This window comes from Micropterus dolomieu, linkage group LG15 (genome assembly GCF_021292245.1).
Source record: "Micropterus dolomieu isolate WLL.071019.BEF.003 ecotype Adirondacks linkage group LG15, ASM2129224v1, whole genome shotgun sequence".
In the NCBI taxonomy this organism is placed as follows: Eukaryota; Metazoa; Chordata; class Actinopteri; order Centrarchiformes; family Centrarchidae; genus Micropterus; species Micropterus dolomieu.
In genome coordinates, this window is record NC_060164.1 from 7,147,461 (window position 1) to 7,170,585 (window position 23,125).

The 23,125-nt window shown below is 40.4% G+C and overlaps 1 protein-coding gene across 1 annotated transcript in view; it reads right to left on the minus strand.

Annotated features, from left to right (window-relative positions):
- cdh23 (cadherin-related 23) overlaps nucleotides 1-23,125 on the minus strand; it is a 126,189-nt gene that overhangs the window by 67,378 nt on the left and 35,686 nt on the right. The window contains exons 7-10 of the mRNA XM_046070202.1: nucleotides 10,569-10,681; nucleotides 8,598-8,786; nucleotides 1,812-1,961; nucleotides 1,167-1,325 (exon numbers count right to left, since the gene is read on the minus strand). Of these exons, the coding sequence (XP_045926158.1) occupies nucleotides 1,167-1,325; nucleotides 1,812-1,961; nucleotides 8,598-8,786; nucleotides 10,569-10,681 (611 nt within the window). The remainder of the gene's footprint in view (nucleotides 1-1,166; nucleotides 1,326-1,811; nucleotides 1,962-8,597; nucleotides 8,787-10,568; nucleotides 10,682-23,125) is intronic.

A 23,125-nucleotide genomic window follows, 5' to 3' on the forward strand; every position in this document is an offset into this window, starting at 1 on the left:
TAGTTACAGTGTTTGAACGGATGCTGCTGTAATTTTTAATTTTTTGCCACTAGCAAAAAAGTTTAGGGTAGAATATGAAAGTTTATGTTTCAGCTATAATAATAATAATAATAATAATAATCCTTATTTGTAGAGCACTTTTCAAAAACAAGTTACAAAGTGCTTTAACAAGTGTAAAGAATAATACAAAAAAAAAAGATAAGAGCATGAAAATTTAATATAAAATTAGTAAAATACAATAAAATAAAAGGGATAAAATAAAGTCAAATAAGATCGGGAAAAGCTCTCCTATAAAAGTATGTTTTAAGAAGGGACTTAAAAGAGTTCACTGACTCAGCCGACCTGATTTCCTCGGGCAGGCTGTTCCAGAGCCTCGGGGCCCTGACTGCAAACGCTCTGTCCCCTTTAGTTTTCAGTCGAGACTCTGGAACAGACAACAGACCTCTGCCCGAGGATCTCAAGGTACGTGCTGGTGCGTATGGGACTAAGCAGCAATTTGAGGGTGATTACTTCAACCCTGCCAAAATGATTCTCTAGACAGCACAGCAAGCAATTAGAATTTACTGTAGGACTGAAATGACTGATACTGAAATGACAGTATCCAGTAAGTCATTTAGCTTGAATTGAGGACTTTTTGACTATGTTGTTGTGGTTGACTCAACCTTTATTACCTGAGTGAAAGTCACTATTGTGCTGGCAGTAAATATTTTAATTCTGCTTTTCTGCAAATTTGTATAATTACGTTGAAACAGAGTCACAGCTGAGTCACTGATTGTATTTAATATCTAAAAGATGCCTTAGTTGCCAACATGGTCATTCAGATTCATAAATACACAGGATCTCAGCATTAGCTAACAGTGGCCCAATACAGTAGGTGAGTGCATTTTTCATTTGTGTTTATTTCTGCTTTTGTCTGAGGCAGCCTACCTTCAGTCACCATAAATAACAACTCATGTGGTGAAGTCTGAAGTGAGTACTGGTTCAAATGGGGTAAAAAAACAAGCCAAGATTTAATTCCCAATAAAACAAGCCCCATAAAAGTTACTAGTACAAGTTTTATTGTAGCCTGTTTGGGTTCCAGTAAAACTTTTTTCTCAGGAATAAATCCAGAAATTCACTCTGAGTATTTGATCACATTCTTAGCTGTGGTTTCCTAAAATACTCACCAGGATACGCAACAGTGAGGTACCAGGGGGTGTGTTTTCAGGAAGGCTGATGTTGTACAGCGGTCTGCTAAAGATGGGCCGGTTATCATTCTCATTGATTAAGTCAATAAAGACACGAGCAAAACCCACGTGGTCGGACATTGACTCATTGGCATAAAGCTGGGGAGAGACAACAAAGCGAATATTTATACAAAAGATTTAATTATAGCCTTAGTTAATACAAATCAGTTAAAGAAGAAACTGTACAGGTTTAACATTGGTTTATTTATTTAACACATTTCACCCTTTCAGGTTACATCCTGAAATTTTTAATCATAACTTGCTATTATGCCAAATAAGTTACTGTAGTAAAAAACTGACATGTAGGATTTGGAGACCTTGGATTATACACAGAGCATGGCACACTCTGGTTCTTTAAACGACTCAGGGGTAAATTAAGGTGACAAAATACCAATTTCACTGTTCAAACAAGTCTGCAGTGTTGAGAAAGTGATATGGCCTCAGTCTGACTGAGCCTCATGTCCAAACCAATAAAAACAAGTTGCAAGAAACATAATGGATCTACATTTAGTCTTGTTGCTTAGAAATCATTCTTTGTCCAGAGTTCATTCAAGGACAGCATTACAGAATTTAAAACTGACTCACTGAGAAGCTGAAACTGCGAATCTGTTCATAGTCCAGCGGTATGGCCACCCTTATCCTGATGTCAGCACGCCCCTGGACCGCTGTGGGGGAGATGGTGAAGTACTCCGAATTGTTTCCTGTCAGAAACACTTGGAACATGCTGTTCACCCCCTGCCACAGGATGGATAAGAGAGAGGCGAGTATAGAAACAGAGAAAAGGGGCTTGTTTAGAGAGAATGAGGGCAGGTGGTGATACTGTACATCCTCTGCTTAACCTACCAGTGAGGAATGTAGATGATCATTTGTATGCTATGGTCTTTCTGTAGAGTTTTTATGAATAATTATTGGAAAAAAAGATTCATTTTATGAGAAGGCACAGATACTGTGTACATATTGACTAATATCCCAGCAAAATAAAGCATTCACTTTTTAAATTTACATTTCAAGCATTTAGATGATTGTTGTACCCAAAATTATTTACATTGACTGTGGCACTAGAGACAGTACAATAATAATCACAACTTTCACCAGCAAACAATAGTAAGAGGTGAAAGGTCAGGATATTGTGTTCTGACCATATCTGGTAGTATAAACTGATCACTTAATCGTCAAGGTTTTAGATGGAGTTATTTATGTATTTACCAGGGACAATACACATTAATTCATTAAAAAAAAACATTGTGGTTAGACTTTAATGTAAATGAACTGGAGTTAGCAAAAAATATATACACTGGACAAAATTATAAATGCACTTTTGTTTTTGCCCCCATTCATCATGAGCTGAACTCAAAGATCTAAGACTTTCTCTATGTTCACAAAAGGCCTATTTCTTTCAAATATTATTCACAAATCTATTAAAATCTGTGTTAGTGAGCACTTCTCCTTTGCCAAGATAATCCATCCACCTCACAGGTGTGGCATATCAAGATGCTGATCAGACAGCATGGGTATTGCACAGGTGTGGCCACAAAAAAAGGCCACTCGAAAATGTGCAGTTTCACTGTATTGGGGGGGGGGGGTCCGGAAACCAGTCAGTATCTGGAGTGACCACCATTTGCCTCACACAGTGCAACACATCTCCTTCACATAGAGTTGATCAGGTTGTTGGTTGTGGTCCACTCCTTTTCAATGGCTGTGCGAAGTTGCAGTCAGGTCGAGACCCCGATGAGGACGACGAGCATGCAGATGAGCTTCCCGAGACGTTTCTGACAGTTTGTGCATAAATTCTTTGGTTATGCAAACCGATTGGTGCAGCAGCTGTCCGGGTGGCTGGTCTCAGATGATCTTGGAGGTGAAAATGCTGGATGTGGAGGTCCCGGGCTAGTGTGGTTACACGTAGTCTACACGAGCGCCGGTTGGACGTACTGCCAAATTCTCTGAAACGCCTTTGGAGACGGCTTATGGTAAAGAAATGAACATTCAGTTCACGGGCAATAGCTCTGGTGGACATTCCTGCAGTCAGCATGCCAATTGCACGCTCCCTCAAAACTTGCGACATCTGTGGCATTGTGCTGTGTGTGGCCAGCTTAAGTCACACCTGTACAATACCCTGTCTGATCAGCCACACCTGTGAGGTGGATGGATTATCCCAGCAAAAGGAAAAGTGCTCACTAACACAGATTTTGACAGATTTGTGAACAATATTTGAGAGAAATAGGCCTTTTTTGTACATACAGAAAGTCTTCAGCTCATGATGAATGGGGGCAAAAACAAAAATGTTGCCATTATAATTTTGTTCAGTGTATATATATATGTAATAATATATTTATATTATAATATATTTTAACATGGTTTAACATGTATGTATTTTGGTTTCAAGTCTTTGCTATAAAATTGTGAATTGTTAAGGATATACTAAACATTAATACTTTTGTAATGCTAACAGTCCAGATAACTGTACTAGGTAAATATCTGAATGACTCAATTTTAGATTTTCCCGAACAGTATCTACACGAGTCATACATGTTTTTTTGTGTTGTTGAAACAAAATGCGGTTGATAATAAATGTTCTCCATACCGATGCTGAGTGAGAGGCTTCACAAGCAGCTTCAGCAGGGAAGCCACAAAAGCTCCATTCACTCCTTTTAAGTATGAGTTTTTATTTGTTATTTTTAACCTGTCCTGCCCAGCAGCCTGGTATAAAATATGAGGATCTGGATACCATATTGTGCCAGACAAATTTTAGTTTAACAAGAAAGTATTAATATACTCCTTTGTCTGTTTTATTATTTATTTGTCACCAGGCCGGGCAGGGTAGCAGACATGGGGATGGGGGACACAAACACCACACAAACAGATAGAGAAAGGACAACACCTGCAAGAGAATGGGGATGGGGGGTGGGGACAACAGAAAATAGCAGAAGGAAACACTAATTGCAGAAAGCAACAAAACCTGCAAGAGAACAGGAGGGGGTTGGGGTGGAGAAAAACAAACAACAAACAAACAAACAAAAAACTAAAACAAAGAGACAACCAGCTAAACAGCAGCAATAAACAGCTGACATAGAAAGACAACTGAGAGAGAAATGAAAACGAGAAACAGTCAAGCAAAATAAATAAACAACACAGCACAGCCATGAGAGCTGGAATAATAACAATTAATTTAAATAAGTAACTGAAAGAAAAGCATCAGGAATAATTCTACCAGGGACAACCTAAATTTGTTTGTGTGTGTGTTATGTGAGACTGTGTGTATGTGTGGGTGAATTTGTGTATGTTATAGAATGTAGTTCTTAGTGAAAGCGGAACGCCACAACCGCACCGCACCACACCGACTCGACTTCAGCAACAGGCAGGCAAGAGCCCCAGTAGCCAATAAGGGTGGGAGAAAAAAAAAAATTGACTCCCAGACGCACCCTGACCCGACAACAAAGCAAACCAGGGAATGTGTATTTGGTTATTTTGGTTTATTCTTTATTCTGTTCTGTTTTGGTTTTATGGTCTGTCTCGCCTTCCTGCTTCACTCTGCCCTGTTTCACTGTGGCTGTGTCCAAAATCACCCACTACTCACTATATAGAGGACTATATTGTGATTCACCATTTTGTAGTGCTGTCCGAATGTATAGTGATAATTATTATACCCTATATAGTCCAGTCAATGTATCACAAAATGCATTTTGAAAAGTAGTGTACAACCAATGGTCACTAACTAAGCCCTATATACCATAATGTCTTGCACTGACCAACTGATTGACGGCAATGACGTAATTAACGGCACCGAAATAATGATTGGAGTAGTGTCCGAAAGTGTTGTTTTAATAAAGTGAGTGAGCTCACTAAATAGTCCTCAGTTCAGTTCCGTCTGTGTTGCGTCCTCTTTGTCTATGTTGAGTGTTCCTGCCTGTTCTCTTCCCAGTTCTTTGAATTACTCTGCCCGTGCTCTGGATTCTTTTGCCTTGTTGGATTACCTCAGTGTTGGACTTTGCCTAGTGCTTCCAAGTAAGCCTCTTATGTTTAGTTTTTGTGTTAAATATTTTTGAACTGCAGCTTCCTCGTCTGTTGTCTGCGTTTGGGTCCACATCTAAGTGTGCACTCTGCCACCTATGACACACACACCAGCTGATTTTGAGTTCTATTATCATTATTATGGACATTATGAACTGCGTTTAACACTTTTTAAAGAGTCTGCTCTTTAGGATTTTTTACGCAGCAATAAGAAGTGGGGATTGCTAACCCTCAAACTGTTTCAAAGACCACATTTAACCTGGAGATCTGGAGCTACACAGGAATAGGTAAGCCAGTAAGCAAAACTATCAAAATGTGTGAGAAAGTTAGACTGCAAAAAAGATAAGAATAAAATCATAGTTCATAACCATCTGCTCATCTTCACTACAGAAAGCCCGCACTGTACTATTTTACATTATGTAAATTGACCATTTGAGTGCAACATGGAGTTAATCCCCGTGCATTGCCCACAGAGCTGTATATAGTGTGTCCGACTGGGATGATTACCCAGACAGTGAAGTAGGTTGAAACCATGTGCTTTAATCATCATGGTGTGTGTTTTATGAGAGAAACAGAGAAGATGTGATCTCTCATGACAACCGTGACTATCTACCTCAGTACAGATACACGTGTCTGGGTTTGGTTTCTAGCTCACTATACTGTATGTTGCCAAGACAATGTGAGATTATATGAGCATGGGGCCTGATTTAGAAATAATATGTGCTGTATTACTGGGTAGGTCCGTATGGTGATGTTAACATAATTTGATTAGTGGTTATATAAAAATTCTGAATAACCTCTAAAATGTGTACCATATCTATCTCTGATAAATCCTGAAGTGCAAAGGCATTGTGGGTAAATATCAACCAAGTCAGGGTCAAAATGACATCCCAGCCCTGAGAAGCCTGTGGCTGCCTTGATCTGAGAAACCATCTCTAGATCCCTCCTGCCTTGATATATAAAGCTGCAGGGTGACCAATCATGTAGCTATTGTGGCAGACAGAGGAAGACGGGTGTGGGGGTCGATTGGCATTATGCTGGCGGTTGAAATAGCCCCTTGTTTTTGTTTTCATCTCTGGGAGAAACATTGTGGCTGATGACTCCTATTTAAAAGACCATCCAATATGCAGGGATGTCACCTCAAACTGCCCATAAATGTAATTGCCCGTCCATTTGCTTCTGCCTTTAGAAGCCCCCAATAAAAGCATCCTGCCAGACGCGATTGCCACAAAGTTTAGTGACAAGTCCCAGCAGCAAAAGTTTTATAGATGCTAACCGAGCAGAAGAGGATATGAAGGCAGTGACAGACAGAGAGAGCGGTAACTACCACTTGTGTCATAGTCTAAGAAATGAAACGTCAGCCTATAATCCCTCACAGTTGGAAAAAGTGAGATTACAGCACAGGTGTAGCAGAGTGTGAATGAGTGTGTGTATCGACAGTGGCATGGAGGTTTAAACGATCAAAACAGCAGTACAAAAGTGCCAGAAAAAAAAACATCTCATAGATTTTTACTCCTTGGGATGGATGTAGCTATGGTGGCAGGGTCACCGGTAGAGTGCTAGCAATTTGTTTGTCTCCAGCACACAACTTGAGAACACAACTGTATTTACCATTTTTGTGAAAAATCCTGCTGCTTTGAGATTTGGTTTGTTATATGACAACAAATAAGCAGTGAGCTGGGGATGCTAATGGAGCATCTGTGGTGAATCTGGTTCAAACCATCTCGGAATTAACATAGCTATTCCCCCATTTTCGGTAAGCAATCTTAGCTTAGCGATACTGGAATGCTAAGCGGCTGGGTACCTCTCCCAGATTGAGTGCTACTTTTGGTAGTGGTAAAATGTAGGGTAGTAACCTTTAGAGGGACCTCTTATCACATGCCAGGTGTCTGGGCCGTCAACCCACCTGCGTACAGCAATGCACTCACGGTACTCCCCTCTCTGCCTCGCCATTGCAACACACCATCCTTGAAATGAATAAACAGACTTGCTGCTAAATACTCCTGCTATCTCTCTTTCAAGCGCTTTCTTTCTGTCCTGCCTGCTGTTCGCTCTGTTTCTTTCTGCTTCACCAATTATTCAGACTTCTGGTTTTGCTCCAATGCAGGCTACTTTCTGTTCAACTGTTTTTCTAAGAGTTCCTCCTCTCCTCTCCTCTCCTGTACGTCTGTCTCTCTTTACTCTCCACCTTTTTCTCTATCCACTTGACTTGCAGTTATCTGTCAAATTCCACCCTGGCGGCTGCTGTGCCTGAATCAATCAGAGCTGACTAGCTTTCGGCTTATCTGCACCCTAGGTGATTGATTTTCCTCGTTAGGTATAATTTGATGCTCTATCCCATCTCTTCCAGAGCAAATTAAATTGTAGTCGAGTCCAATGGCTGGTGTGAGCGAGCATGTGCAGATGTGAAAGCGGGAGAGAGAGACAGAGTAGCAGAGCAAAGTGGAAAAGTGTTCTGTGTGTGTGTGCTGGTGTCTGAGCGTGTGTCACCACGCTAGGTTGATAGATATACAGCTAATGGGAAGTGGCGGACACACTAAAGCACACTAATGCGTGCTGTTGTACACTGCTGCTGACAGACCACACACACACACACACACACACACACGTACACAGCTGCCATGCAAGTAGTTTCATTGAGTGGCTGATGTTCTTTCTGGCTGCTGCATGTATAAACAAGATAGATGTAAACCTAGAAATAAAAACACAAAATACACTTCACTCACATGTAGATGTCCTACCTTCCTTTGTAGTAAGATCTTATCCAATCAAATCAAGCGTGAAAAATGTCTTGCAAATTAGACTGCTTTTACTAATGAATCCTTTATTGATGCCTTGTGTCACAGCCACTTACCTCCTTACAAGTGCCAGGTTGGTCATTAATAGTAATAATAACTTAGTTTGTACGAACAGTTTTCTTGGCCCTGTCCTGAGTCCGATACTTGTACTTATGTTAATTAAATATGGATTTGACAAATTGAAATAACATCTGTAGCCTACTTAATCAGACACATATTTTTCACAAGATACGTGACCATGAACAGATGATCCTGGTTCAAAACTATTACTTTTATAATTTTAAATTATTGATATAATAGAAATGAAAGATTAACAATGTGACTCCTGCAATTGACGTCAAGCGATCAGCTAGAGAGAAGACTACCACTTTTCTGGAGATGTTGGAAGTACAAAAGAAAAGTGCATTATTTTATCCGATACCATTAAAATATGTTTGGGTCAACATTAGTAACAATTGTAAGATACAGAGGCAGCATGGTGTCACTGCAACCTCATCTGTATCAGAGTATCAGCCTAATGTCAAAAATGTTGTGACTGTGCCAGCCATCAGGGTCTTCCACTCACCTCGTCCTTGTCTTCGACCTGGATAAAGAGGGGAAGGGCAAAGCCCACCTGGGCCAGTTCGGTGATGCGGACCCGATACTCAGAACTGTTGAACATTGGGGCGTTGTCATTCTTGTCAATTAGCAGGATAGTAAAGGCGGTCCTGACTGTTGCTTCTGATGGACTGCGATCATCTTTCAACTCTGTGGCCTTATAGAGAGCAACAGAGGGAAGTGTCAATCAGAGAGAGAGAGAGAGAGAGAGAGAGAGAGAGAGAGAGAGAGAGAGAGAGAGAGAGAGAGAGAGAGAGAGAGAGAGATGCATTTGATTGCACTGAAAATGTCATTTTGGATGATGGCAGTCAGCACGCAATCTCAGCCAGGTATTTACAGCTGTTCACTTATTGGATCAAAAAGGTGGACGATGGAACTCAAAGCAATCATAGAAATAGGCTCAAAGTGAGGCCAAGAGAGGGCCAGCACATGTACATTCACACAAACACATCCACACAATGAGATTTTGGAGAAAGGAGTCCCATTGAGACGATAGAATTACACACTCTTTCTGTTTCTAGCTGCCTGAGTATTGAAGATGTGAGGCCACTGAAATAAAAAAAAAAATACGAGAGAAAGATGGGAATAGGCAGTCTGTGGTCTTTTATTGATGGAGGAGTGTCACAAGCAATAAGAGAAGAGGCAGGAACAACATGCTGGTCTCTGGGTAATCAAAGTAGTTTAGCCCCTCTCGTCCCAACGCCACTGAATCATTTGACCTCCACCTCCACACGCTCAGCACTATCTAAGCTTTCTGAAGTTGAGAAATTAGTTGTATTACTATGGCACACCGCAATCAATAGAAGCACCACCTAAGAAAGCACAAGCAGAGAAAGGGAGAGAAAATATAGAGGGAAAAAATCCATATCTTATAAATATATTTTTGGGCAACATTTTTTCATTTTCAGCACTTTCACATTCAACTTTTATCCAATGTAATTATTGATTTCAATTAAAGAGATAGACTGAGGCTGAAATATGTAAGCCTGTATCTTTTTTTGTGTTAAACCTTCGAGCCAGTTGTATCTCAATGGTCTCTCATACAAATACATTGCTAGTGAGGCCATTAGGTGCTCTTAAAGGCCATTTATTGTGCTGAACAGGTTCGAACGATTTGACTTCACATGGCATCAAAATCCAAAATGTAACATTGCAGTTACATGGAAAAAAACAGGTCTTTAATGGCAAATCCTTTAATTTGGCACTAGGAAATCCATTTCGCATACCCTCGCACACCCTGTGGGAACCACTTGGTGTACAATAGTGGAAGAGAAGAAGTGGTGGAGTGGACAAGGTGGGACGGCCGTGGGTGGAGTGAGAGGGCAGGACTGACGTTCTAAAAAGCCAAGTGAGATAGATTTTAGGCTCAGTGGAGAGACCGAGGGATTCAGAGGCAGCACCTGCTTCAAATAGACGAAAAAAGAAAGAGGGAGGAACAAAGGAGCCCCTTAGCATTGAGGACTCTAAATCCTGTTCCTTTATCTTGTCCTCCTCCGCTCCTCCTGTCCTCCCTGGCTACTGGCAGTTCACTTAACAAGAGCCTCTGAAGGGGACATTATTATAGAATCACATTACATTGACAATAAAGGTACTTTTGTGAAGGGGCATATTGATACTGCATCTATAAACACATATGGTACTGCAGGATCTTGTGTTTAGTTTTAGTTAGTTAGTTTTAAGTGAAGTATTGACCTTGAAATCTTTATTTTTATAATTTTATTATAGTGTGTGTTTCTATTTAATGTATAGAACAGCAGCCAGGGTGAAGTACTGCCTTTAACAGGTCTTTTGAGGCTATATCAGACCCAGACACTGCATTGATTTAATACACTATCATACAAAAGCTCTCCCTTGATCCATGTCGAAACAGACTTTTGATCCCTTCTCTAGGCTGCGACAGTCCCTCCACCCTACAACCACCTCCCATTCAGCAGCTCACCTTGACGGTGAGAGTGAATCCTGCTGAGTAGAGTGGGTTTTCTCTGTCCAGCTGGCCATTCACTGTCAGGGACCCACTGATGTAGTCCAGGGCAAAAACGCTGTTGGTGTTCCCTGGATGGATGGATGGAGGGAGAGAGACAGAGATAAGAAAGTCAGAGGGACAAACGAAACTGACGTTGTGGATAATTCAACATAACCCCTGAGATGCAGTGCGGGGCCTCTGGAAGGGAAGGCAGAGGATGAGCTATGAGCACGTCTCTATTTCATGCAATATGGATATGGCTTTTGCTGTGCTGTCTTGTCTCCTGTACCTGCCTTAGGCTGACCCACCACCTCCAACATGTTCACATGCTGCCTATCCTGCATCCTTTTGCTTCATCTGTCACTGTTTGCCCTCCTTCCACTGCTTCTATTTTTTCATCAGCTTTCCCTTCCTCTTCACTTCTTTACTGGATGTATACCAGAGTTAGTGTCACTTCACATTCACTGAATTGAAGTTGCAACGTATATCAATTACAGTTTAACATGTCATGATGACGCTGTCAGTAGTTCTGATGAGAGCATGACAAAAATCCCAAGATCTACATGCACATCAGCTCGTAACTTAAAAGGTACCTGTGGGTGACCACTAGTCGTGCTATGGGGCAATGTTTTTACGAATGAATCCTGTGTGTGTACACAGATACGCATTTCTGCAGATGGTTTCACACTATTTTGCTGATTTACAGTTGTAAAGCACAAATAAGTGTACCAATGTGGCACTAAAGACAGTGAAGAAGAAAACTGCTAGCAATCAAATATGGATGTAAACCATGATAGATGTCAATCTTTTAAAAATTGGTTTTAAAAATACGGAAACCTCCTTTGACAAGATGTTTAATCATATCATTAGATATTAATCAAATCTTTAATTTAATTCCTTGTTTTCAGGATTTTCTTTCAATTGTAAAATACAATACCTGATTTAAGTAACCTTATTGACCTCATTTAATGACAAGCATCAGTCACATTATGAAACATTTGCACAACAATATGCTGAGTTGTCCATATGTGCTTTGCAACATCTGTGCAATCACTGTAAAGCCCACAACATTGGCTTGGTAAAGCTAGAGGATAGGTGCCTAGATGTATAATTAGCATGTGAGCATGTGCACAGATATCCATTTGAAATGGGATCAACTGGATGAGATGACTTGATTCTAATTTATTATTACTTTCAATATTGAACATAAAGTATGCTTATTTAATTGAATAAGCTATGCTTCTGCTGAGAAAACAATCCAACCTCAAATTCTCAAGACCTGAACTACATCTCTTTACGTGGGCTAATGAATTGCATTAACTTTGTTATAGTCAATGCACTCCTTCAAAGAGGGGCATTTCAAATTATGAACACTGCACTGTTCTCATTAACAAGTTCAATAGGGCCTGGTGTTCTCTATTCACTTCAATTAGTAAAACCCACTTGAGTCCTATTCTCATATTTTCTTATTCCCTCTCTTCCTTTTAAAATTACCGTCCTTGTTAACTTTCTCACCTCTCTTGCACTCTTCTTTGACACTCTCACTCTAGCTCTGGCATCTTGTAGTTGTGGGTGTTGCGTGCTAATTACACCCAGCAGATGGAGACAACAAACGAAAATACCCAGAATCTTCTTCACCTCTCCGTTGTTAATGGCCTACTTGCCGCTGCCCCCCTCCCCCCCCACCTGAATTTCAGTGGCATTCAATGCCCCGGTGCCATCTATAGATAGTGGCAGTTGATACATGTGAATGTTATCAGAGCGATCTGCTCAGCGGAAAGAACACTGGAAGAAACAGAGCTGTATGAGAGAACTCATTCAAATCCACCTGGAGCAAATTCACTTATACGTTGTTGATACAGACCACTCTCACCAGCTGGCAGCAACTCCTCTGTGCTGCCACATGTATGTTTGTTTAACAGAATAATCTTTGGTTGAAAAACAGAGTAAACATGCTCTGTGAAATCATTCCCGGTCTATACAAAAGTAGCAGATATGTCATCCATATATACAGTGTATATATACAGTACAGCACAAATACCAGGTTATCAGTTTTCAAGTGTAGAGAAGGAATACAGATCATGTTCCTCGACACGCTGTGACATGGGCTGTGTCAAAAACATGGTCATGGTCAAAAATGTTGTATAAAGGTACCAAGGTACAAGTGTAAGCTGATCCATACAAGAGTGTAGGCTGACAGAACTGTTTGGGTATACATGACCTCTGGGAAAATGAAACAGAAGCCTTCTCAAAATGCTATGTAACGTGTTTTTCTTTTTACTGTGCAATTTGTCTTAACCGAGAATGTGGCTGAATCAGACCAGAGACGGGGATGTGTTTTGTGTTTTTAAAATAAATAAAAATGTAAATACATTGGAGCATTGCCTGAAGAGAAGATTCCAGTAATATTGTGGTGGCACTTTGAAGATGAATTTACAAAGAGCAAGTTGTCTATGGAGTTTATTGCAATATGCTGTCCTTACATGTTCATACATACAAGACAATGTTTTGTCTGTAGAGAAAAGACAAGGTCTTATACAGTATTCTGAGCAGGGTTTGAGTTATAATCTGAGCTTCGTGGGGGTCTCTAATATACTAACTAACGGATCATTGCTTATTACGTGATTCAACATTTTCCTGTCTCACACACACACAAACGCACAAACACACACCCAGCAGTCCACTACTTGCCCCGGATGTCTGCAATATTGCAACAAAGTTTAAGTTTCAATAGCCTGCCAAATGCCATCAAAGACTATTTATATATTAAATATTGCTCAAGGAGAGATGGCAATTCTGACCTTCATGGTAGTTATAATATTAAAGTGTTATTTTAAGCACTGCTGACCGCCAACACACAGTAACAAGCATATTATCATATGTAGCGCTATACTAATTGGAGGATGCATCAAAAAGCCAACAATACTAAACAAATAAGCAGCAGTCAATACAGAGTCTAATACAGTACAATACAACTGAGTTAATGTTGGCGGGGCATGGTCTCAACATGTTCGGTCAAAACTTGCGCACAATAATGGCTGATGGTGGAGAAGTGCGCAGCCATCCTGTCAGTCATGCGGTGCACAGCTAGTTCATAAGGAAAGTGTGTTAATTTAACATTTTTAATGTAGATTATAATATATATATATATATACATATATACACACACACACACACACACACACATATATATATACTATCATAAAATGCCTAAAATATCATTGCCAAAATGGACACAGTGGAGCACATTGATATTGTATGCTGTTGCCCACACTACAAGCAGTAGAACCAAAGTTTTGAAATTCATTAGGAAAACAGTACACGTTTGTTAGTCAAGATGTGACACAAAGCTATTTTTAGTTATTCTTTTTATCATTTTGTGGCTTTGGATGCTGTTTTGACCATGACCGCTTTGGTATAGGTTCACTCTCATCAATTACAGACCATCTGATGTGTGCAGTTTAGTGATGTACTGACGTTTTTTTTTAATTTAGCATACTACACAACAGAGCAAATGCTCGACAAAAATAAAACACAACCTCCTGGACTGAAATGAGTGGCGAGCTTCCCGTGCAAAGCTAACATTTCTCTGAGAACTACTCTGTTTATCTCATTTACAGGCTTGTCAGGCTCATAACATTAACCAATGAGCTTTTTGTTACTGACCAAAAAAACATTTTGCTTCTCTCTGTGTACAATATACAGCAACAATTGTACTTCTAATGTGAATATAAAGTGCATGCACCTTTTGAGATAGGAGTCAGAATTAGTGATTTTCTTTTCTTTGCAGAAAGTGTTTTAAACGCACACATCCACTTTCCTTTCACAATATGGGACAATGTTGAAGTTTACTTTCCTGCATGTAGTCAGTTATTAGTGCATGTGACCAGGTGTAAAAACCAAATCCAACAGGCCTGTATTTTCACATTGCTTTTTTGTAAGCAGGACACACTATGAACCTTGAGCTGCACTTTGTGGAATTAAGAGTCACTCTCTTTCAGATAGTTTATAGTAATAGCTGAGGTCTAGAGTCCAGAGAAACATGGTCAGATGGTAAGTCTACAGTGCACAACGGCTAGGGTCAACAGATTAACCCATGCCCGTGTTCCCGACTCCCCACTCGCTGCTCTATTATTGCTCTGTACCTAGCCTGGATTGGAGAGGAGGGAAGCTGCAGAACAAAGCACACAGAGTGGGCATAGAAGAGAGGAGGCAGGCCAGCAGAGACAGCAAAGCCCTTTGGGTAATTAGCCTGGATTGAGGCCAAAAGGTGGAGAAAAGGGAGGGAGGTAGAAGGGACAAAAACCACTGCTGATTATATCCAGCTTATGATCTATTTAATTGTGGAACTGGAGGAAAGTGTAAATACGAATGCAGTGTGACGCCTGCATTAACAACATACTATACATATGTTAACGTTCCACAAGAATTTCTATTAAAACCATACATTAAACCTAAGACAGAACGATGGTAGGACCTAAGACAGAACGTTCATTTTATGAGTTAAGGTTTAGGCACAAGAAATTGGTTAGGGTAAAGGAAAGGTTTGGGTTAAAATTACTTCTTTAGTCTCATGTTTTGTTTACTTTGTGGCGCACCATGTCACACTACTTTCTCCTCTGTTGCCGATGTACAGGAGTTACTTCCTACTGGATACAGGAGATGTCATTTTTGGCCACTTGCTGAATACACCGCTGTTTGCATTTTTTGTGGGAGGACAGTCTCACAGTTACACATCAGTGAATATAAGCTGACACAACATTCATTGGAACATTTTTTTTTTTTTTGCGAGGATGGGAGGAGCAGACATGAGGTTGATGTTGAAAACATCAGTTGATGGTGGTGGGGGGTTACATGACCCACTCAGTGTGGGCATCGTGCCTCCAAATTAGTTTATCAGCTTCAGTGGCCTGACTAGCATGCCAATCTACTCCAACAGCCGCTCCTTACCCGGACGACTGGGCACTCACCTGGCCAAGCAACGAGTGGTGTTTATACACAAACACACAAAAACACACACACACCTGCAAAGACAGCGCTGTAAAGTACACTGTGCACAGTAACAGCAGACTGTTGGTTCTACTCTCTGTATGCATCTGGTAAAGAGGCTTTGACTCTCTGCTTCAGGTTCCACAGAACAGCTTTCCACCTCATCTCCGCTGTGTGTCGAGCTTGACCAGAGAAACAGACTGAAATTATACAGAGTGACTCACAGGTCCCACTGAGAGGAAAATATAATCATATTCTAATTGCTGATAGAAAGTGTTCTCCAGTGATCTGCTAGGGCACTGTGATTAGACCCCCAGGGGGTGAAAATTACTGCACACAGATAAGCACACGCTCAAATACAGCACAAATAAATGCACACTTTGCTTTTCAAAATCTGATATTCATATTTAGGTGCTGTGTTTATGAGTTTCAAGTGTGTGTTAATGTGTAGGTATTTCAGTTCGGAATTCTTATGAAGATGTGTGTGTGTCAAAGCGCGTGTGGCGCTAACTGGCAGAGTTTAATTCTATGATGTGAGACTCTGAGGCATTAGCCATGCTCTCACATTACCGACAGTACTGGACTGGAAAATGAGAAACCATGCCATGATTTTGTCTAGTGTGTAGAGTACGCACTCAAATGCACCCACACATGCACACCTAAATAAGTGCCCACAAACATGCACAGACTCACAAAAACAACCATTATTTCTTTGCGGTGCAAATTTAGTACGTACGCAATAACTTTAATAGCTAGTCCTACAATTACAAGATAAAGGTAATCCAAATAGTTTGACGCTTTGAATAATCTCAGCATTACCAAAGCACAAAGAAAAACACGGGTGTGATTTTTATATTATCTGTTGACTAACACATTTAAATTGTTGTGTCATGATGAACAATGAAGTGAAGGCTCATTTACTGAGAACAGTTTCCTCATTGAAATCCTCTCCTCCAATTACAAATGAGTGAGTGCAGAGACAGAGAGGGGAAAATAGAGAGGCTCGAAATCAGACTGAGTGAGAATGTATTGAGTTGCAAAAGTGGAAAACATACATGTGTAGTTATTATGTGGGGATTGTCCAAGAGAACAGTAGAAATAAGGCATTTGATCTGATGAGTTCAATCGGATGTGCGACAAGTGGATGACAATGACTTTCTCTGAGCAATGATCTTTTGAGGACAGCCAAAGCAGGAGTTCTCCAAGTGTAATCGCCATGACTAAGCCAGTGACAACTGTTTTCTCTAGTTTGTGACAACACCATGGGGGCGCTGGAACATTCTAGTAATGTGATATGGCATGCAGCCAGTGCTCCGAGTCTTGGGGCTAAGATTTTGTGTACTTTGCTAAATGTACACAAATTAGTGTCACTTTTAAGGATTACGCCTACAGGCAAATCATGTTGATGATGAGGTTTTAGTTATTGTCTTCAAACTACACACTCGCTTCTAAATCTAAATGAACAGCTTCTGACATACACCGGCTTGGCTGTGCACATTCTGTGCATTGACACACACCAGTCAGTGCATGACAGCTACCAGTGCATATGTATGTGTTTCTGTGTGTGTGTGTGTGTGTGTGATGAGGAGTGGTAATGGCCCTGTGGGTGTCTTGCCATTGGCAGACAAGCCGCATTTCATGAATACTCAATGAACTAGTTTCATCAAAAGTTTTTCTTCAAAATAGGTTCAAGGACAAATATTCTAAGACAACACAAGGCAGATTAAAACATGTCTTTCTTTTGCCACCGGTATGACATGTGCGGTTGAGCTACTGTTGAGGATGTCTCAGTGCCTCAGCTTTGACCAGCAACTCCTCATGCTACATCGAGAGAAGTTCCCGTTGATCAGAACGACCTACACTCTTGATCTCGGAATGGAGAAGGGTCACTTTCATGGCTACCTCCACCTAGAGACAAATTATGGCTGCTTTTTCAAATACCAGCATGGGGTGTCACTGCGTGGAACAGTGCGACATTGTGCAAAGCAAGTATGTTTTATTCCAATGGTGACTGTGGCCATCGGGGGGCACATTTCCATTGTTAGATAAATCTAGTCTTTGATACTATGGAGCATGACTGAAAATGTCAGAGAGGATGTGGATACAGTTTAAAAAATGTGTTTTAATCACTTACATTCTGTTTACATTCCTGTAGGATGGGCAATGCTCTTCATCTGTGACTCCACCTCACACAAACTGGGCATAATTGGTGTGAAAAGGTGTGGGAGGCTCCTACTCTCCCTCCAAGCACTAATGAACCAATAGGAGTTGTCTGTGACTGGGAAACATTCCCACACTTGACCAAGCCTGAGGTACCGCTACCTGCGACCAAATCTGGGTCTCTGTAATGATGCGCAGTGAAATGATTTTAAGGGTTTAGGCTTTTGGCTACAAAGATGCCACTTCATATCCTGAATAATGGTCCACTTATTATATTGTATTATTGAATGAACTGTACTACAGATTCCTGAGTGCTCCCTCTGTTTTATCTGTTCTTAAAGATTATTCTTTTGTTTGTTTGTTTTTTTGCCTTTATTAGAAAGGGAGAGCTGAAGGAGGACAGGAAAGGGGAAAGAAAGAGAGAGGAAATGCACACTCTACCAGGTGAACTACCGAGGACCCGCTTCCTCTGTTGTAAAAGCTAAACGGATTGTCAACCTGGTCACAGACAAAAATATTGATCCACATTCTTCAGGTCTCATGGAAAATAATCAGACTCAGAGCTATTGATTGCTGGCTTTAATCTATCAGCTCAAGATGTCACGTTTTCTCTTTTTAAGACATTGTGCTGGCAGTAGTGTAATCTCTTCACTTTGTGTGTCTGTGTGTATGTAAGGTAAGTGTGAGAATTTTTTGTCTGTGTCTCACAGAGTAGACTACAGTACTTGATGATGATATGTGATATTTTCTTGCAGTTTGCTAGACGATACAAAATATATTTCTGCACACTCTGTACAAAATAACAGCTGTCTTGAAGACAGCAGCAAAGGAAACTGGGTTTGACATCTGGAAATGTGCTTGTTCAGAGGTAGTTTAGGATAACATTTATCCAAACTAGCAGCATCCCCTGTACCCTGTAAATGAAATGAAAATAAAGGAGAACCACTAATGGTACTTTCAGACCAAACGCGAATTTAATACTCGCGACGGTTTCCTCGCGTGAGTACATTCGCTGCAAGTGTTCACACACAACGCAAGAAGGCGCTTAGAACTCACGCGAAGGCCTTTGCGTCGCTTCACACCACCCGACAGGAAATCGCAGCTCTATGCGTCTTTGCATTGACTTTGTATGCAAACTCACTGCCCCGAACCCTCACTTCGCTTTTGGTCAGAAAGCACAGTAACACCAGAAGATAAAGCTGAAATATATGTTAAGAATGTAATGTTGTAATGAAGTAAGCACAAAATATGTGCTTTGAGAGGACAACAACCAACATATGAGATCAAGGAGAGAACGGAGGATTCCTATTGAACGTTGTTAATGTAATATAATGTTTTCTTATTGTCTTCATTGTTGCTCGTTTTCTTTTTAACATATATGCTGTCTGATTTGGTGTCATTTTTTATTTATTTATATTTAATCTGACATGAATTGTTAAGTGCATGTACCGGGACGCTGACTGAAGAAACCTTTATTAGTTGGGATTAAATTAAATGAATGAAGAGAAGACAGAAGAAATCAAATACTACAAATACCTAGTGTGTGAAACCGATATCATAGGCCAGTGAGGTCTGAACTTCATTGTGAACACAACTGCTAAGCTCTACTAGACTTGACTAGACTTTGGATTGTGTTGTGATCAGTGTCCCGCAGACTATCTGCCTTCTCTAAGAGATTACAGAGTAACGGGTTGCGGAGAGCCCCAGAGCGTCTAATTGAAAACCTGGAGAAATCCCAGCGACGCGGCAGTCGCAATAAGAGCTCCCCAAAGAATAACAGGTATTAGCCTTGTCCATATTACAGCATCCCTGCTGATACGAGTTAGGTAGCATGGAATCAGAGCATCAGGGTGTAGCAGTACTGAAGGATAAAGATATGTGTGGAAAGGCAGACGAGGGGAAATAATCGCCTTTACTACTTATCAGTCTGCCCAGGCGGGAAATGGCGTGGCCATACCCATCTGACCTGTATGCTTGAAGAAGGCTGGAAGACAAGGCTAGTTGTCTTCTTGAGACCCATTGCACTGGACGGGGTTGTCTGTCTCACTCCTGTGGCAGGGGCAGACAGAGTGTTCACATGCTGCCCGAGAGAAAGGCCATGAAAGTGAGTGAATGCCTGTGGCTGTGTACAACACTCCGCAGCCTCTGACAAACTTCAAAACATTGTAGATTTTTTCTGTAAATAGAAATATTGAGTTATCATCTTTATCAATTACGACAATTATTCTGCATGGGTTGCTATAAATTAAAATCCAATGAGGCCAGGCAAGAGAAGCTGAACTAGGAGTTGGCTGGCACAGTGACAATTTCTTTGCTGCAGTTTCCCAACATGGAGACGAGGCAATGAGAAAGGAAGAATCGTCCAAAAGGAAAGAAAAGGGTAGAGATGGGAAGGGGCTTAAGATGGGATTAGTTGTGCTTGCGTGTGACAAAAGAGATAGAAACAAGCACATACAGATAAACAACAGGCTGATATGAAAGGCTTGGGGGATGTCCTTTCATTCTGTGAGATGCCAGACTGACTTTTATTCTCCTTGTTCTTACACTATCATTACAGCACAGTGGAGAGGCTACACAAACTTTACACGAGGGCTTAACTCCTATACAAACTGGTAGCAATACTCTTGGACAAGACTTTTATGCCTTTAACTCTCTGCAATAGGAATCACAGATAGACAAGCTCTATGTATGCATGCATCCAGACATCCTCAAATGAGCATGTGTAGTGTTCCTATTGTGCCAGTCCCTCAGGTCGTTGGTGTCAGTGAGACTGTTTGTGCTCCTGCCATGGTCATTCTCGGGGGTGGGTTTGAGTGGATAATGGCTGTCGTTTGTTGCTACCGCTGTTGGTCAAAAGCAAAGGTGTACTACACAGCACATGTGAATAAAAGCTCATTGCTGAAATTGGTTTTGTCAGAAAAACCACTAAGGGTCTATATACTATTCGGGCTTCAGCACACACCTGCACTAACTTATGTAAGTGAAATCAAGTAAAACAAAGCCAGTATTAGACTGCTGATTATATGAATTAAGCTTTCACTTGTATACATTCACTGGTTTGACATATCTGTATGCACATCGACATGATTACTTACCAGGGGTGGGTGTCGCTACTCAATACCTTTATGGTATCGAATGAAACAGCCCAGTGTCAAGTAGAATCGAAAGTCTCCAGTCAAACCAGTACTTTAATCGATACTTTTTGTAACCAATTACAACCAAACATGCAAGCAACATGCCGAAAGAAAGAGAAGGGCACGCCTTTTTTCCCTTTTGTGCCTACACCATAAACTGTATAAAAAAGGACTGCACGCACAGAGTCCATGTATGATTTTCACAGCCGCTGCGGTCTCAGGCATGTTCGTCACTGTTTCAAGTTCATCACCACAAGCTTGGCTTTCCTTTGGTTTCATCTTCTGGTATCATTTAAAACTTCTCTGTGCATTTTTTATTTGCTATTCACATCACTTGTCACTGATCGATTGCGGTGTTCCATCACATCAATTAAAGGCATTTGTGCCGCAGCAGCGATCAGCTGATTTTACTCAACGGAGCCTCCGGCTGCAGCTGCTTCGGGTGTAGTTGGTTTGATCGGCTGGACGTGCAGCCTCTCTTTGTAGTTAAGTAACTTAAACAGACTCCTTTCTCATTTTATACTTGTGAAAGGAAAAAGCACTCGCCGAGATCTTTCAATTCAGTTTATTGATCGAGAGTTAACAAAATAATTTTCCGTTGTTTACTTTCAACACATGTATCAAAAAAACAAACAAAACTTTAATTTGTTTCCCACAAGTCATTTGGTCACTAAACTATTTCACTCCTCATCTCTCATTCAAATATAAGAAAACTCCCAAGCTGTAGTCTTTCCCCATATAAAATACCAGTGAGGATGAACTAATTAGGATGAGGAGTGATCGGATACAATTTCATACTTTCATGTAACAGTTATTTGAAACAAGAAAAACATGAAATAGATAACCTTACTTGTCCATAACAACAATAAGAATAATAACAGGCTACCAAACAGCTACTATATAGTATAGGTATAACAGGTGGCATTTTATGCAAGGTATTGAATGAAGTACTCTATTGATATCGGTATTACTTTAAGGGCACTGGTTTTGTCCTGGTATTCTAAAATTTGAAACAATACCCAACCCTATTACTTACAGTGTTTTAAACCTCAGTTGAGCTAATAACTTTAGTGAGTTAGATTTTTTATAAACCCAAAAACATGTAACAACTGGGGTCAAAATGGAAATCCAGCTGGTGTAAGACAGAACAGTTACGGGAAAAGGTCATTCCTGACAGTGACAGCATGATAGCAAGCGGTGAAACAAGACTGAGAAAACAAATATTTGATTCCTTGAACAAATGGTTGCTTCTCAAAATAGATACCTGAAGACCTGGGGCCTGTTTCAGAAAGTTGGTTTTACAAACTTTGACTGTAACACAGAACTCTGAGCTGACTAACCCTGACATGGGAAACTCTGGGATGAAATGGGAAATTCAAATTTTAAATATATTTATTCAGCTGTAACCTAATGGGGACAAAATGCCGGTGGTGAAAACTGAGAATATGAAAATATGTATCAAACAAATAACACATAGTTGGTGATAACTCACCCTAAATTTAAAATGTTTCATTTATTTGTATACTATATATGGCTTGGTTATATATATATATATATATATAGCATTTAATAAACAAATAAATATTCCAACATGAAATGCCTACGGTAAATGTTTCAGTGCAGGAGAACTCATTGACAACCTGACCGCTGTCATAATGTCCACAGAGTTATAAAGATCGATTTTATTTAGAGCTGAATCCACGATGTCCAGAGATCGCTGTCTCTGTCCCTCAGTGATGACAGATTGATCATGAAGAAGTAAATAATTCTGTTAAAAGTAATTGCGTTATGTGCTTTGATAGTGACTGTATGAATGAGGAAATGAAACTGTGAGCCCTACACAGCTCCCTCAGGCTCAGAAGGATGATGAGAGTTTCTCTCATATCTGGCTTAAGAAACTCAGAGTTTCTCTAAACCCGCTTTCTGAAACAGGGACCTGGTGAATTCTTCTGCTATCCTCCCTGTATTTTCCTAATGTGCCAATTATTATTATAATCATCTTTTTTTTTTTTTAAACAGGACTTGGCCAAATTAGACAATGTAATAATGACAATGGGAAGATCCCGTTTTTGTTACACAGAAAATGTGGAGTCATTTTAGGGGAGAGTTTCAGATCAGGGGAAGTTGATTTGGATTTTATCACGTATTAAATATTTGGCTGACCATTCGCAGTTCCAGGAGAGAGCTAGGTAATAGTGATTATTCCCAGAACACCTCCATAACTTCTGTCTGATCAATAATGATTTGTCA